Source organism: Plutella xylostella, chromosome 14 (genome assembly GCF_932276165.1).
Source record: "Plutella xylostella chromosome 14, ilPluXylo3.1, whole genome shotgun sequence".
NCBI classification, from domain to species: Eukaryota; Metazoa; Arthropoda; class Insecta; order Lepidoptera; family Plutellidae; genus Plutella; species Plutella xylostella.
The window spans coordinates 1,977,934-1,990,141 of NC_063994.1; the positions used below are offsets into that span (position 1 = coordinate 1,977,934).

The window sequence follows — 12,208 nt, forward strand, 5'->3', positions numbered from 1 at the left end:
TATTGTAAACAGTAATAGGTCTACTATATAAGAGAATCTGTTTAGGTACATAAAATAGTCACGAGAATTAAAATAAGCTCTATTACACTAATGCAAAAAATAAACTCCCAAAAAAGTGGAGTATCACTGTTCACCTCTGAGGTACACATTTATTCTCAGGTGGACTCAATGCTAAAAGTATTTTCTACCAATTAATCTGCAGATACAGGGAGCAGCAATTAGGTAGTCATTTTGTGTGAAAAAGTCGCGTTTAGGTAGGTAGACATGAGCGAATGTTTTATTAATAGGCTACTGGCGTGATCTAGCTCGACTCAATTACAATCTAGACGGTTAGCTCATCAGAAATTACACTTACTTCATTACAACTTTTTGATGAACGTCAATAAAAGTTTTACTTTAGTCACAAAACTGTTTAGAGCGAGTGGTAAGCAATAAAGTATTCGTACATTGTCGACCATATTATGTTTATTAGCTTCAAAAGTGTGCTAAGTCAGCCAGTTAACCGTATAGTTTATGAATAAGAAAGACCAATTCTATTCTCCATTCTAATCGAATAGAATATAGATTGGCTGGTAGAAAATGCTTTTAGCATTAAGTCCACCTTTTGTACACTTATATTTCATATTTGTGCAATAAAGTATCAAATAAATAAATAAATAAATAAATGACGACCGAATGGCGTAGTGGTTAGTGACCTGACTACTGAGCCGATGGTCCCGGGTTCGATTCCCGGCTGGGGCAGATATTTGTTTAAACACAGATATTTGTTCTCGGGTCTTGGATGTGCCCGTAAAATGGCAATAGGCCCGCCCCCTATTACATTGGGACTAACATACACTCTGGCGAAAAGTGGGTGCAGCAATGCACCTCTGCCTACCCCGCAAGGGAGTACTGTAGTACAAGGCGTGAGTGCGTGTGTGTGTTTTTTTTTTAAATAAATAAATATAAGGAAGACCCAGGAAAGAGTGTTGTGACGTTGATAATGATTTGAATTTTATATCCTATAATATGATTGACTCCACTCCCAGTTTATTCGCAATAAATATTAAAGCAATAAAATATATTTAACAGCTATTTGACTGCCGTGTACAGAAAGTGTCTGGCTTAACCCTCAGTTCTCTTTAGTGTGATGGCGGACGTTGTAAATCAGAATGGAGAATACCTGGGTTACATACGCTATGGGATGGGTATACGGGCTTGGATGAATTCAACCTAATTCTATCGGGAACAGCTAAGTTACGCGAATGCAAAGGTACAGAAACAGTAATTTTAAGAACTTCAAATGTACATAGAAAGTAGTAAGTACGATTATATCGCTGTGATTAAAAGCAGGACATAGGCATATACAATAAAATGTCGGAAAGTATTTCGGACACGGTAAATAGCTATCGTGTTTCAAAAGATTCCGTAAATAAAATATATTTTTTCTCCTCAGTGACTGAGCCTTTGTGAAATGGTGGTATGGTGGTGGTATTCATCTTGGCAATGACCATGTTATTGTAAAATTTTACATAGAATAAAATGACCCATCTTCAAACTATTTTGTCAAACTTATTTGACCTCGTGGAATAGTTTTTCCTCGTGGTCAAACTAATGTAATGATCCTAATGATAGTCTATCCTAGTATATATCCCTGATTAGGGATCCCAGGGCCTGATGAGATGATGATAGGTATACAAGTCACGCGACATATATTTGTAATAGTAATAGTGTGAGTACATCAGGGCCCGCGTAGGTCGTTAATGCGGTTTATGAGCCTCCGCGTGATCGCAAATCTATCTTGATAATGGTCTATCTGTTGCCGTTTCTTTGTTTACTCGTTTTAGGTGTCGGGTGCGAATGTGTGATCCGAATAAATGGGCTTACGTGGCGGGATAACTAGAGTTATAGATCATCAGCTCAAATTAGGATATATTATAGACCAGTATAATAAAGTAACTTAAGAAAGCTTGTCAGCTATGCGAACGAACTAACTTTGAATGCAAACTTTTTACACCTTATTTTACCATCAGTCAATTTTAGGACATAGGTACCTAGGTCTCCCCAAAAGCGCTACAGCTAACATGTTACATTTACGTAGTTTTTAGTTACCGACGTAACTACACTTACACTTATCTACTACATTCCCTAGGGGCGAACAATCCTACATCCATTATCTATGTTAAACAGGTACGCAGAACAAATTTCAGTTTTGTAAAGCAAAGTTAAGTTACTAATTTGCGCTTTAAATTCTACACGACTATTGAAAATTGTAGTTTCAGCAAAGAAGAACAAAGTTACAGGATTACAGCAGCGTATCTGCCGTTTTCAGGGTTAACTTGCATTTGTGTAGATAATCTGAGTTTTATCTCAAGTATTCGTACAGTTACATTGCTGTGCGCTAGGTATGGAGATAAAAGTTTTCACGTTTGTGAATACGAAGGTAAAATTTGGTAAGCACAAAAATTGAATAACAGTTTACAGTTTTAATTAAAAAAATAATTACTAATGCACCGCACTACGCTCCCAAACCCGCATAATCGATGTTGGTGTCGAGACCGCGAAGCTCAAATGGAACTGGGCCGGCCACGTCTGCCGAATGCACCCGGACCGGTGGGCCAAGATAGCGACCGAGTGGGTGCCGGGCGACGGGCGCCGGCGGAGAGGCAGGCCGAGAAGGAGGTGGCGGGACGACCTCGTCAAATATTTGCCGGATTGGGAGGTAGCCGCATTGGATCGGGAGAAGTGGAAAATTAAAGGGGAGGTCTTTGCCCAGCAGTGGGAAAACACACAGACTAATAAAAAAAAAAAAAAAAAAAAATGCACCTTTACACTTTTATAAATTTAATATTGCAGATAAAGTGTGAGTAAGCTAGTCCATTTCCACACAAAAATACTTCTCTAAAACAGACTTTAAGCCCAACCTTCCCAAAAAAACATATATATATAGTCAGCTAGGTACTTAAATTTTTATTAAGCATGACTGCTATGTACCCAAAAAATATAACTGCAGAGCGAAAACACACATAACCGTGAAAATATAAAAGAAACACATACAAATATAAAAGCATCACTCACATAGAAACAGCATGTAAGATGAACTATGGCAGATGAACTTGACGAAGGGTTTCTTCATGAAGCGGCCGTACTCCGAGTTGGGCGCCAGCATGTAGATCGTGCAGTACACGGGGAACATTATACCTAGTTTGGCTACCTGGAGACAATAATATGTAAGTTAGTATTTGCCGCTAGCATCGCTTCGCCTCGGAAGATCTTCTTGTGGAAATTCCTTTACAAAAGCTTCGTAAATACCAAATAACTTATAAACCCTCGACATTCAATCCTAAAAGTAGGTAGCATAACTTTTGAACGACTTAGATATTTTGAAAATATGGCTAGGGACTCTCGAGGTATCATTATCTACCATCAGAAAAAACTAAATTAAAATAGGTTCAGCCGTTTGGTAGTTACGCTACTACAGACAGATACACCTACAACGACATCACTAATTTTTTGTGGGGGCATAAAAATAAACACGGCGAAAACAGAAATTTTAATTTTATTGCAACAATCGATTATGGACAGTCACGCGATTATGTTAAAAAGGTAGTTAAGTAAATGCAGAGTGTATTGTTTTTAAAAATGTTTACTCTCAGTAAAGTGTGCTATTTTGGCATCATCGTGGTATATCATGTAGGTATACACGTGTTATGTGTTTGTCTAGGTATCTATACAAACCGGATATAAAAAACGATTTCCCGGATGATCAAGGATGTCACTCAAAAAGAAACGTAAGTACGTAACGGAAATGAACTTCTACCGACTTTCACAGAAAGAGGATATGGTTTTTAGGTCACGATTTAATGAAACCAGCGCTGCCTTACGATCCAAAGATATTAAATAAATTAAAAACTACGTTCCGTTAACATGTAGTCAACTCAATACTGTTTGATAAAGAATAGAACATCTTCAAGATAGACTATGGAACCTGGTTCCAAGTTACGATATTATTTGGTACTTCTTCTTCTTATCGTGTTGACGACAAACCAACAAAGTCGCTAAATAATACATGCCCAGAACTGGGCCACTGATACTGCACCGCTGGTAGCGGTCATGAGCTCTTCCAGCGTTTGGTACTAACCTGAACGCATTGTCCGACAATATTTTTCCGTTTGAATCCGGGCAGTCCTTCGTACCAAATGGCTCCCAGCAACTGTTGGACGTTTGGGTGGGCCACAAACTGAAAAAAACATAATACTTATACAGGGTGTTGCAAAAAGCGTATAATAAGCCGAAAGAGGGTGACTAAGGGAGTCATTCTGAACCAATTTTGTTCTGCGAGTAGTAGTAGCTTAGTAGGTAGTTTGGTACATCATATTTTTTTGAAGTCATGCAATTTTTGTCTCATTCAACGCTAATTTTAGACTCAAAAGTCGGACCTAAAAATATTGCATTAAGAAACGAGTAAAAGTTCAATATTAAAAGGTGAATTTTTGCTTGATTTTTTGTCTCAACTAAGTAGAGGAAGTTGGTTGACAATGTTTCGAAAGTTTGTAACTTCGATTATTTATTACATCACATCCTGTTCAAACTAAACTTAACTGCACTAGGGCAAAACACCCAGTAACTGACCACCTTAAGGGAGTTGTTCCAGTAATTTATCTGTAGCGGGCTCAATTCTTATCGCTTATTAAATCCGATTTTTGTTTTAGAAACTAGAATAACAGAGCTACATTCCTGAGTAAATAGCAAACATGTAGAAGTTACTCATTTTTTTATATATTTTTTCAAACAAAAAGTAGTGATTTTCCCAGTAACTGACCACTAAAATCTAGTAACTGACCACACTCGATGCCAGTAACTGACCACCAATTTAAAATGGTTTAAAAATGGAATTATGATTAAATCTTATTATTATTAATTCATTTGATTACTTCATGTAATAGTACCGATCCTCTGGTCTCTTTTAATGTGTGACACATAACTTTTGCTCAAGGTTTCTTAACTGAAAAGTGCATTAAATTAATTAATCAGATTAATGCATAATTAAAATGATATCTTATCCTTATAATCAACCATTTATATATTAAAAACACAAGTTTATGCATTTTTGTTAAATACTAAAAACAAAGGAATAAACACACATGCACATAGTGAACACAGATTTTAAATTTACAGCTTTCAGGGAGATTAAGTGGCCCCAATGTAGTACCTTCAGATAAGTCACAGAAAGGGCGATTTTGTTTGTCCGGGACAAGCCAGGATCAGTGGGACAGGCCCATGAAGCATTCATGGTGCCAGAAACGAGCATTTTCTTAAATATAAAGTAGTGAATCCAAGCGCTAAAGCTGGTCTTTTGCATATTCGGTATCAACTGATGAGGAGGAGAGAGAGGCCTGGGAAAACATAAATTCCCCGCCGGAAAAGTAGGCCCTTTCCCCGCCGGTCCTTTCAAGGATGTAGGACCAGAGACAGATGGTTTTCATTATTGCTGAAACCCCACCCAGAGACTTTCAATGCGGCTAAAAGAGTCATTGAGGCTAGCCATTGTAATTATGACCGAATCAGATATTGGGGGTTAGTTTTTGAGGATACAAAGATGGATGCCTTGACGAACGGGATTTCAATGACTTTGTCGAGGATTCAACTGGAATATTTAGGATGCTGTTGAAACGTGCTTTCGTAGGTAAGTATTTGGCCAAAGACAGGAGTTGTCATTTCTGCAAGGGGGACAGGGAATCTTTTCCTTGTTGAAGAGGCGTCACTGAAGCAGAACATCGCTGTACTTTCTGCATTTTCCGCTGCTGGACTAATGTGTCCGCCAATGATAGTATAGCGTTGCCAGTGGATTCCAGATAGTTGTGGTATCGGTTCCAAATGGCTGGGGTGTTGGTCGTGGTAACAACTTATAGAAGAATGCCCCATTTCTTGTCTGCCAATTTTACCGTTCTGTTTGAAATCCGCTGGCCGTTCATAATGCCATTGAAGGGCGTGTTGGTGCACCGGCTGAGGGTGCTAGCATTGTAGTGATGCTTTCTTTTTCCTATTTTGCTGAAGTGGCTTTGCCTGTCTTTGGAAAAATGTGGAGGCGCGTTTCGTCGGTAACGTATATTCGAGTTGGGTCATTAATAGCGTCATTGAGGTCTTGTTCGCCAAGTGCTTTTGTGCTCGGGGAACCAATTTCATCTGGTTCACAAGCGCTGGCATTGGTTAGGTGTACGCCTTCAGCTGTTCTGAAGATAGCATTTGAGTATCTTTTCATAGAGTGAGATGGTGAAAGCCATTTGTCTCCTGGTCTTGCATTCTTGAAGGGACTGCTCCAAGGATTATCTTTAAGGAAAAATGGTGACATCTGTCTTTATCCTGGAGAATCCACATTATCCTAGGCTGATAGTATGCTCCACTAGCGTTTTTATCTTCCTCATCAGCTAATACCGAATCTGGAACAAATTTGGACTTTGTGTTTGAATTCTCTATATTTTTAAAGGTGCTTGCTTGTCACTCTGAATTATTTTGGAATGTCTTGTTGATCCTAGTTTGTCTCAGACAAGTGGAATTGCCTTTTCTATACTTTTTTTGCTATCTTGGCGCTTCTTCATCTCGCTGAAAGCTGTAAAAATATATTATATATAATAATACCAGTAACTGACCACCAATTCACCCAATAACTGACCACCTATGTCAGTAAATGGAAGGAGTGAAGATAGAATGCTCATATTTTGACACAAGAAAATGGCACATATGAGCTTTAATATTACGTTCTTATTTTGCCTAAATTCAGCTTCAACCAAAAATCCCAATAACCGACATAGGTGGTCAGTTATTGGAAAATCGCTGTTTTGTCGTCCAGTAACTGTCCACCCCATTAAAAACCATCAATCGGGAAATAACAAGCTGAATCTTATCAAAAACGTAATCTTTATAATTAAATCTATATGGTATAGTTTTTTCTTTCAATGATTTCAATTTTTTTCATGGTAAATTTTACGATCAAAAAATTCACTTACCTTAACAAATACGTTAGTCACAACTGCAATTTACTCGGTTCGCGCGCCAACTGAACTTTTTCGATCGCTCACTATCCATCTGTTGGCGGCTGGCAAAATCTTTTGTATCAGTTATGCTCTCAATGAACCACAAAATAGACTGGATGTTCACTAGATGGCCCTGCTTGGCTATATTTCTTATTTATTGGAGTTGAAGAGGAAGGTGGTCAGTTACTGGCACATGGTCAGTTACTGGGTGTTTTGCCCTAGTTACTTTTACACTGAAAATTGAAAGGAAGTGGACTCCGAAAGCTCTTCAGGGAGCTAGTTGTTTGTAAACTCAGTCATTCTTAGTTTGTTCTATAAATCTAGACCTCCTACATACTGTGCTCAGTTCATGGTACTATCTGTAAAAGAGGGTTGTATTGTAATTAATTGTAAGCATTGAATTTGAAGTGTAAAATTGTACTTCTGTTTAAAATATAACCCAGATTAAGGTCCCTATTTCTGACTGGATATGGGCAGTTCTTCTTTTTAACCTACATAACTGTGTCTCCACCAGTTGTGAGGAAAATATCATGAGTTTTACAAATATTTATTTATTTATTTATATTTCAACGTGCATTGTACTAAAAACACAACGGCTGTGAACGTTTACAAAAATATAAATTTATATTTTTGTATTTAAAATTACGTTACAGAGTGGTAAATCCGCGTGACAGAGGTGTATTTCATACGAATCTTGGCTGTCTCCTGCCACTTCATCCTGCGTATATTTCATAATGTTAGAAAAGAAATATATGACGAGATAAAATATAAAATTTTATTTAAACTCCAGAAGATATTACTTATTTAGTAAAACAAAATATATATTTTTAAAATATTTCTGAACTATTTAAAAAAAATTTTGAAAAATTGTCTCTCACTACCCAATGTTTTAGTAGTTACACTCTGTCACGTAGGTTGCCATTTAAAATATTTGTTTGAGCCACTCGTCCTTATTGCCATCGATCAGAGTTTAAGATCTCCTTTTCCCCCTTGGTAAGATTTCCCCTTAGAGATCCAGACACCGCGTATCGGCCACCCGCAAAGTGTGACAGGAGGTGCGTGTGTTTATTCGGCGACAGCTTCGTCACGTAGGTAATTGTTAAAATAAAATATATTTAAATTATTATTTTGTTATTTACTCATTGGTAATAACGATTACTTTGCAATCAACATGTGAATAATACATTTTATGTTACTGTTTAAATACTATTCGACTTTGCAATACATTTTACCCCTCTGTCACACGACAAATCTGTCACATTCTTACCAAACACTCCAACCTGAGGATATTCATCAACGAAAAATTGAAGAGAAACTACACGTTTTGGTTAAAGCACGAAGCGAAAGGAACGTCCAATACACTTGCGCTGCAGTAATAAAAAGTTTCGTTAGTGAAAAAGGTGATTTCGTGCTATTGTTCTCAAGAACAGACGATGAATGTGGTAGACTGTTTAATATGGTGGAGATTGATTTATCGGATGTTTGATGATTACATTAAAGTCCTTCCAGCTTCTAAGGTAATTAAAAAAGGAAAAAAAATAGTTTTTCAAGTTCTAAGAGCCACTTCTGTACTTTCGAAATATGGCTGATTAAAACTTTAAGAAATTACGTAATTTTTCGTTATATTACTTAAATTTTAGTTTGTCGAAAATATTATTTGTGCAGATAAACATTAATTTATGTAGTTGGAACAAATTTGTCCTTTAAGTTCCTGAAATACGGATATTTCAGTCTCCAGAGGTTCTCAAGTGTGATTTTAATTAGTTATACTAATTATAAAGATATCTCCAGTTAATTCTTTGACTAAATCGAAACCATAATGATTTATATGTAAGTTACTAAATTATTCTTATCAAATAAAACTGTTTTATTCCAAAACCCTGACTAATATTTAATAGAATAACAACTCTGTCACATCGTTTACCACTTTGTAACGATTGGTGTCTCCTGGTAGTCAACTTATTTTTGGTCGTTTATATGTAATGTTATAAATAGTACAACTTTGGAAAAATCATATTAAATTTAGTCATTGATGTTAACGTCTATGCTGTTAATTTTTTACTGTAATTAGCAGCGAAAAAATATTTATTACAAAAACAAGCTTCATTTTAGCTGAAATTGTGACAGAGTGGTAATAACTACTTAATAAATATTTTGTTATTACTAAAAATCCATTCTTTCATATGTTTTCTAAAATGGTATTTTGTTTATTAGCGTATCAAAAAAGTTTCATTTCAAACGACGAAGACTATCTCGTTAAAAAAAAATAAAAGATTATGTGACGAAGGTGTAATTTTTTGTGCCTTATCCACGTATTATGTCCTTAAAATATTGAAAAAATTGGTAAACTACGCGGCCAACCACCTTTTTCGATAGAATAGACACGAAGCTATCATAAAAATGATAAGAGTTCACCAAAAAGATATAGTTTTTTTTTTCGAATTTGGGATAATTTTTTACTCATTATGTAGGTTAAAAAGAAGAACTGCCCATATATCGTTTTAGTTTCCGAGTTAAGACAAACGTGTACTTATAGTACGCACGTAAAATTGAGGCATTTTTACACACAACTAATTCATGCTAGCGTTAAAAATGGCACCTAACTAAGTTTATTGTACGGGTGAGTTTTAGGAGTAAAACGCGTATTGCAAGGAATACAATTTAAAACTAAAGTAGTTAGGGTCTCCAGCAACTAAGGAAGGTGGAGGCGAAGGGTTTTAATGAAACTGAACTGACACATGTTGAATTAAAGTAAATAAGAAATTTCGGCGAATAATATACCTAATTCATTAAAAACCCACCCAAATATACATACATCCAGCTATTTAAGTAGACACTGAGGAAATTAAAGATATATATTTTCTTAAGACTGGTCATGACTTGAAAAGATAATTAAAAAATTTTACTTAATAAAAACGATGATTTAATTAGGTACTTGTTACATTATAATTAACTTAAAGCATAAAGATTTCTCAAAAACGCACAACTTATTAGTAACATTTTTAGCAATGAAAATCTTTTAAAAAACCGGCCAAGTGCGAGTCGGGCTCGCGCACAAAGGGTTCCGTAGCAGCAAATACAGTTAAATCAACCTATCTCAAAAACTATAAGAGATACTTTGATCAAACCAAAAATCGTTGAAAGAGTTAATTAGCATGCATCACCTCTATTTTTTTTAGAATTTTATACCCCGTAGTTATAAAAATAGAGGGGGGGGGACATACTTTTTACGACTTTGAGAGCTGATATCTCAAAAACCGTTCACTTTAAGAAAAATGTTTTTTTAGAAAAATTTATATCATTTTAAAAGACCTTTCCATTGATACCCCACACGGGTATGTACATCGAAAAAAAAAATTTCATCCCTCAGTTACATGTATGGGGGGCCCCACCCCCAATTCTTTTTTTTACTATTTAGTGTCATATTTTTGTAGCGGTTCATACAACACATATTCCCATCAAATTTCATCACTGTAGTACTTATAGTTTCCGAGTAAATCGGCTGTGACAGACGGACAGACGGACAGACGGACATGACGAAACTATAAGGGTTCCGTTTTTGCCATTTTGGCTACGGAACCCTAAAAATGACTGTAATAGGTAAGTTTGTAACGGTAGCGGTGGATATTGAAAATTCGCAAGGATGTTTGCGCTATTTTGGTAACCGGCGTAATTTCATTAAGTTAGTCGTAGACCACAATCTAATAAACACCAATTATAGTGTCGGAAGCTGGCGATTAAATATACCCATAGTTAGGGAACGGAATAAATTTACCGTCGTGAGTAAATTATATTTTTGGCGAAGGAAAATATCGGTATCGTGAAATCTATGTAACGTTTTTTAATCGTACGAGTACTATAGGTTCCGTAACAAAACGCCTATTTTTGATCTGGAGCTCGCTGGACGATCTAGACTCTTGAAGTTGCTTCAAGAGTCCTTAATTTCGAATGTCTTCAAAAGAAATAGCACCTATTCCAGGCCACCGCATGAACCAAGAATGTGATCATTGTGGATTATAATTATAACTTAACCTACACTGTTATTAGTAATCTTACGGAATTCTGACAGTTATCAATTTTAGACAAATCAGAGATCACAAACCTTTTTGGGCTGGGCACTTTTTCAATACGAGTCTGGACATCTGAGACTATAATATATTTTTTTTAGTCCCTGTATCCATTTTATTAAGTGCGGCGCTCCAAATTAAAAGGGGATTTACCTACGGTGAGAAATAATTACCGTACCTACCTAAATATATTACAAACAGTGAAAAATACAATTAAAGATAATCTCAATTATCTTATATAATTATCGCTGTCGTAGAAAATATATCTAAAAACAACTAGTAATTATTTTTGAAACGGTAGCCGCGCCGATGTCAGGGCGATGTTGCGTTCGTATTTGAATAGAGGTAAAAAAAAGAGATGTCGCTCTATAAAATTGTATTGTGTGCACTGACTGGCTTGCGTGTCGTCACAGCAAACTGTGAGTCTAAAATGTGCGGTGGAGGTACCAAATTAGCGATACAGGTGAAATTGTGTCAGCGACTCATCGCTGGGAGTAAGACAGCAGAACACGTTTTCCCCATCGGTCATCGGTTCTTCGACAGATGTGACCAGCCCATTGCCACTTAAGCTTACTAACTCGGTGAGCTATGTCGGTGTCTTTAGTTCTCTGTCAGATTACTTCGTTCCGGATGCGATCTTTCAAGCATAGCTCCAAGCATAGCTCTTTCCATAGCTCGCTGAGTGACCTTCAGTTTGTGAACCAGTCCCACAGTAAGTGTCCACGTTTTAGCCCCATAGGTCATAACCGGTAGGACACACTGATCAAAGACTTTCGTCTTGAGACTTTGTGGTATGGGCGACGAGAAGACTTGACGAAGTTTGCCAAATGCTGCTCAGCCCAATTGTATTCTTCTATTGACCTCTGATTGGAAGTTGTTTCTACCCAGCTGCAGAGTCTGTCCAATCCAGTGGCGTGCTTTGGGAGGGAATACGTCCAGCAGTGAACTGCTATAGGTATGACGATGGATGGATGATGATGGATTTGTTTATTAAAATCTCTACCTAATCATCACTATTATCATCATCATCATCAGTATCTTCATCACAGATGTTTTCCTTCTCCGTAAGAGCGATGGTATACATTGTACTTAAATTCAAAGAACTCATTGTTACCTACATGTCAGCGC

General features: G+C 36.7%; 1 protein-coding gene across 1 annotated transcript in view; it reads right to left on the reverse strand.

Moving 5' to 3' along the window:
* The window catches only part of LOC105393020 (transient receptor potential protein), an 85,052-nt gene that overhangs the window by 16,143 nt on the left and 56,701 nt on the right, over positions 1–12,208 (reverse strand). The window contains exons 9-10 of the mRNA XM_048625241.1: positions 4,121–4,219; positions 3,058–3,193 (exon numbers count right to left, since the gene is read on the reverse strand). Of these exons, the coding sequence (XP_048481198.1) occupies positions 3,058–3,193; positions 4,121–4,219 (235 nt within the window). The remainder of the gene's footprint in view (positions 1–3,057; positions 3,194–4,120; positions 4,220–12,208) is intronic.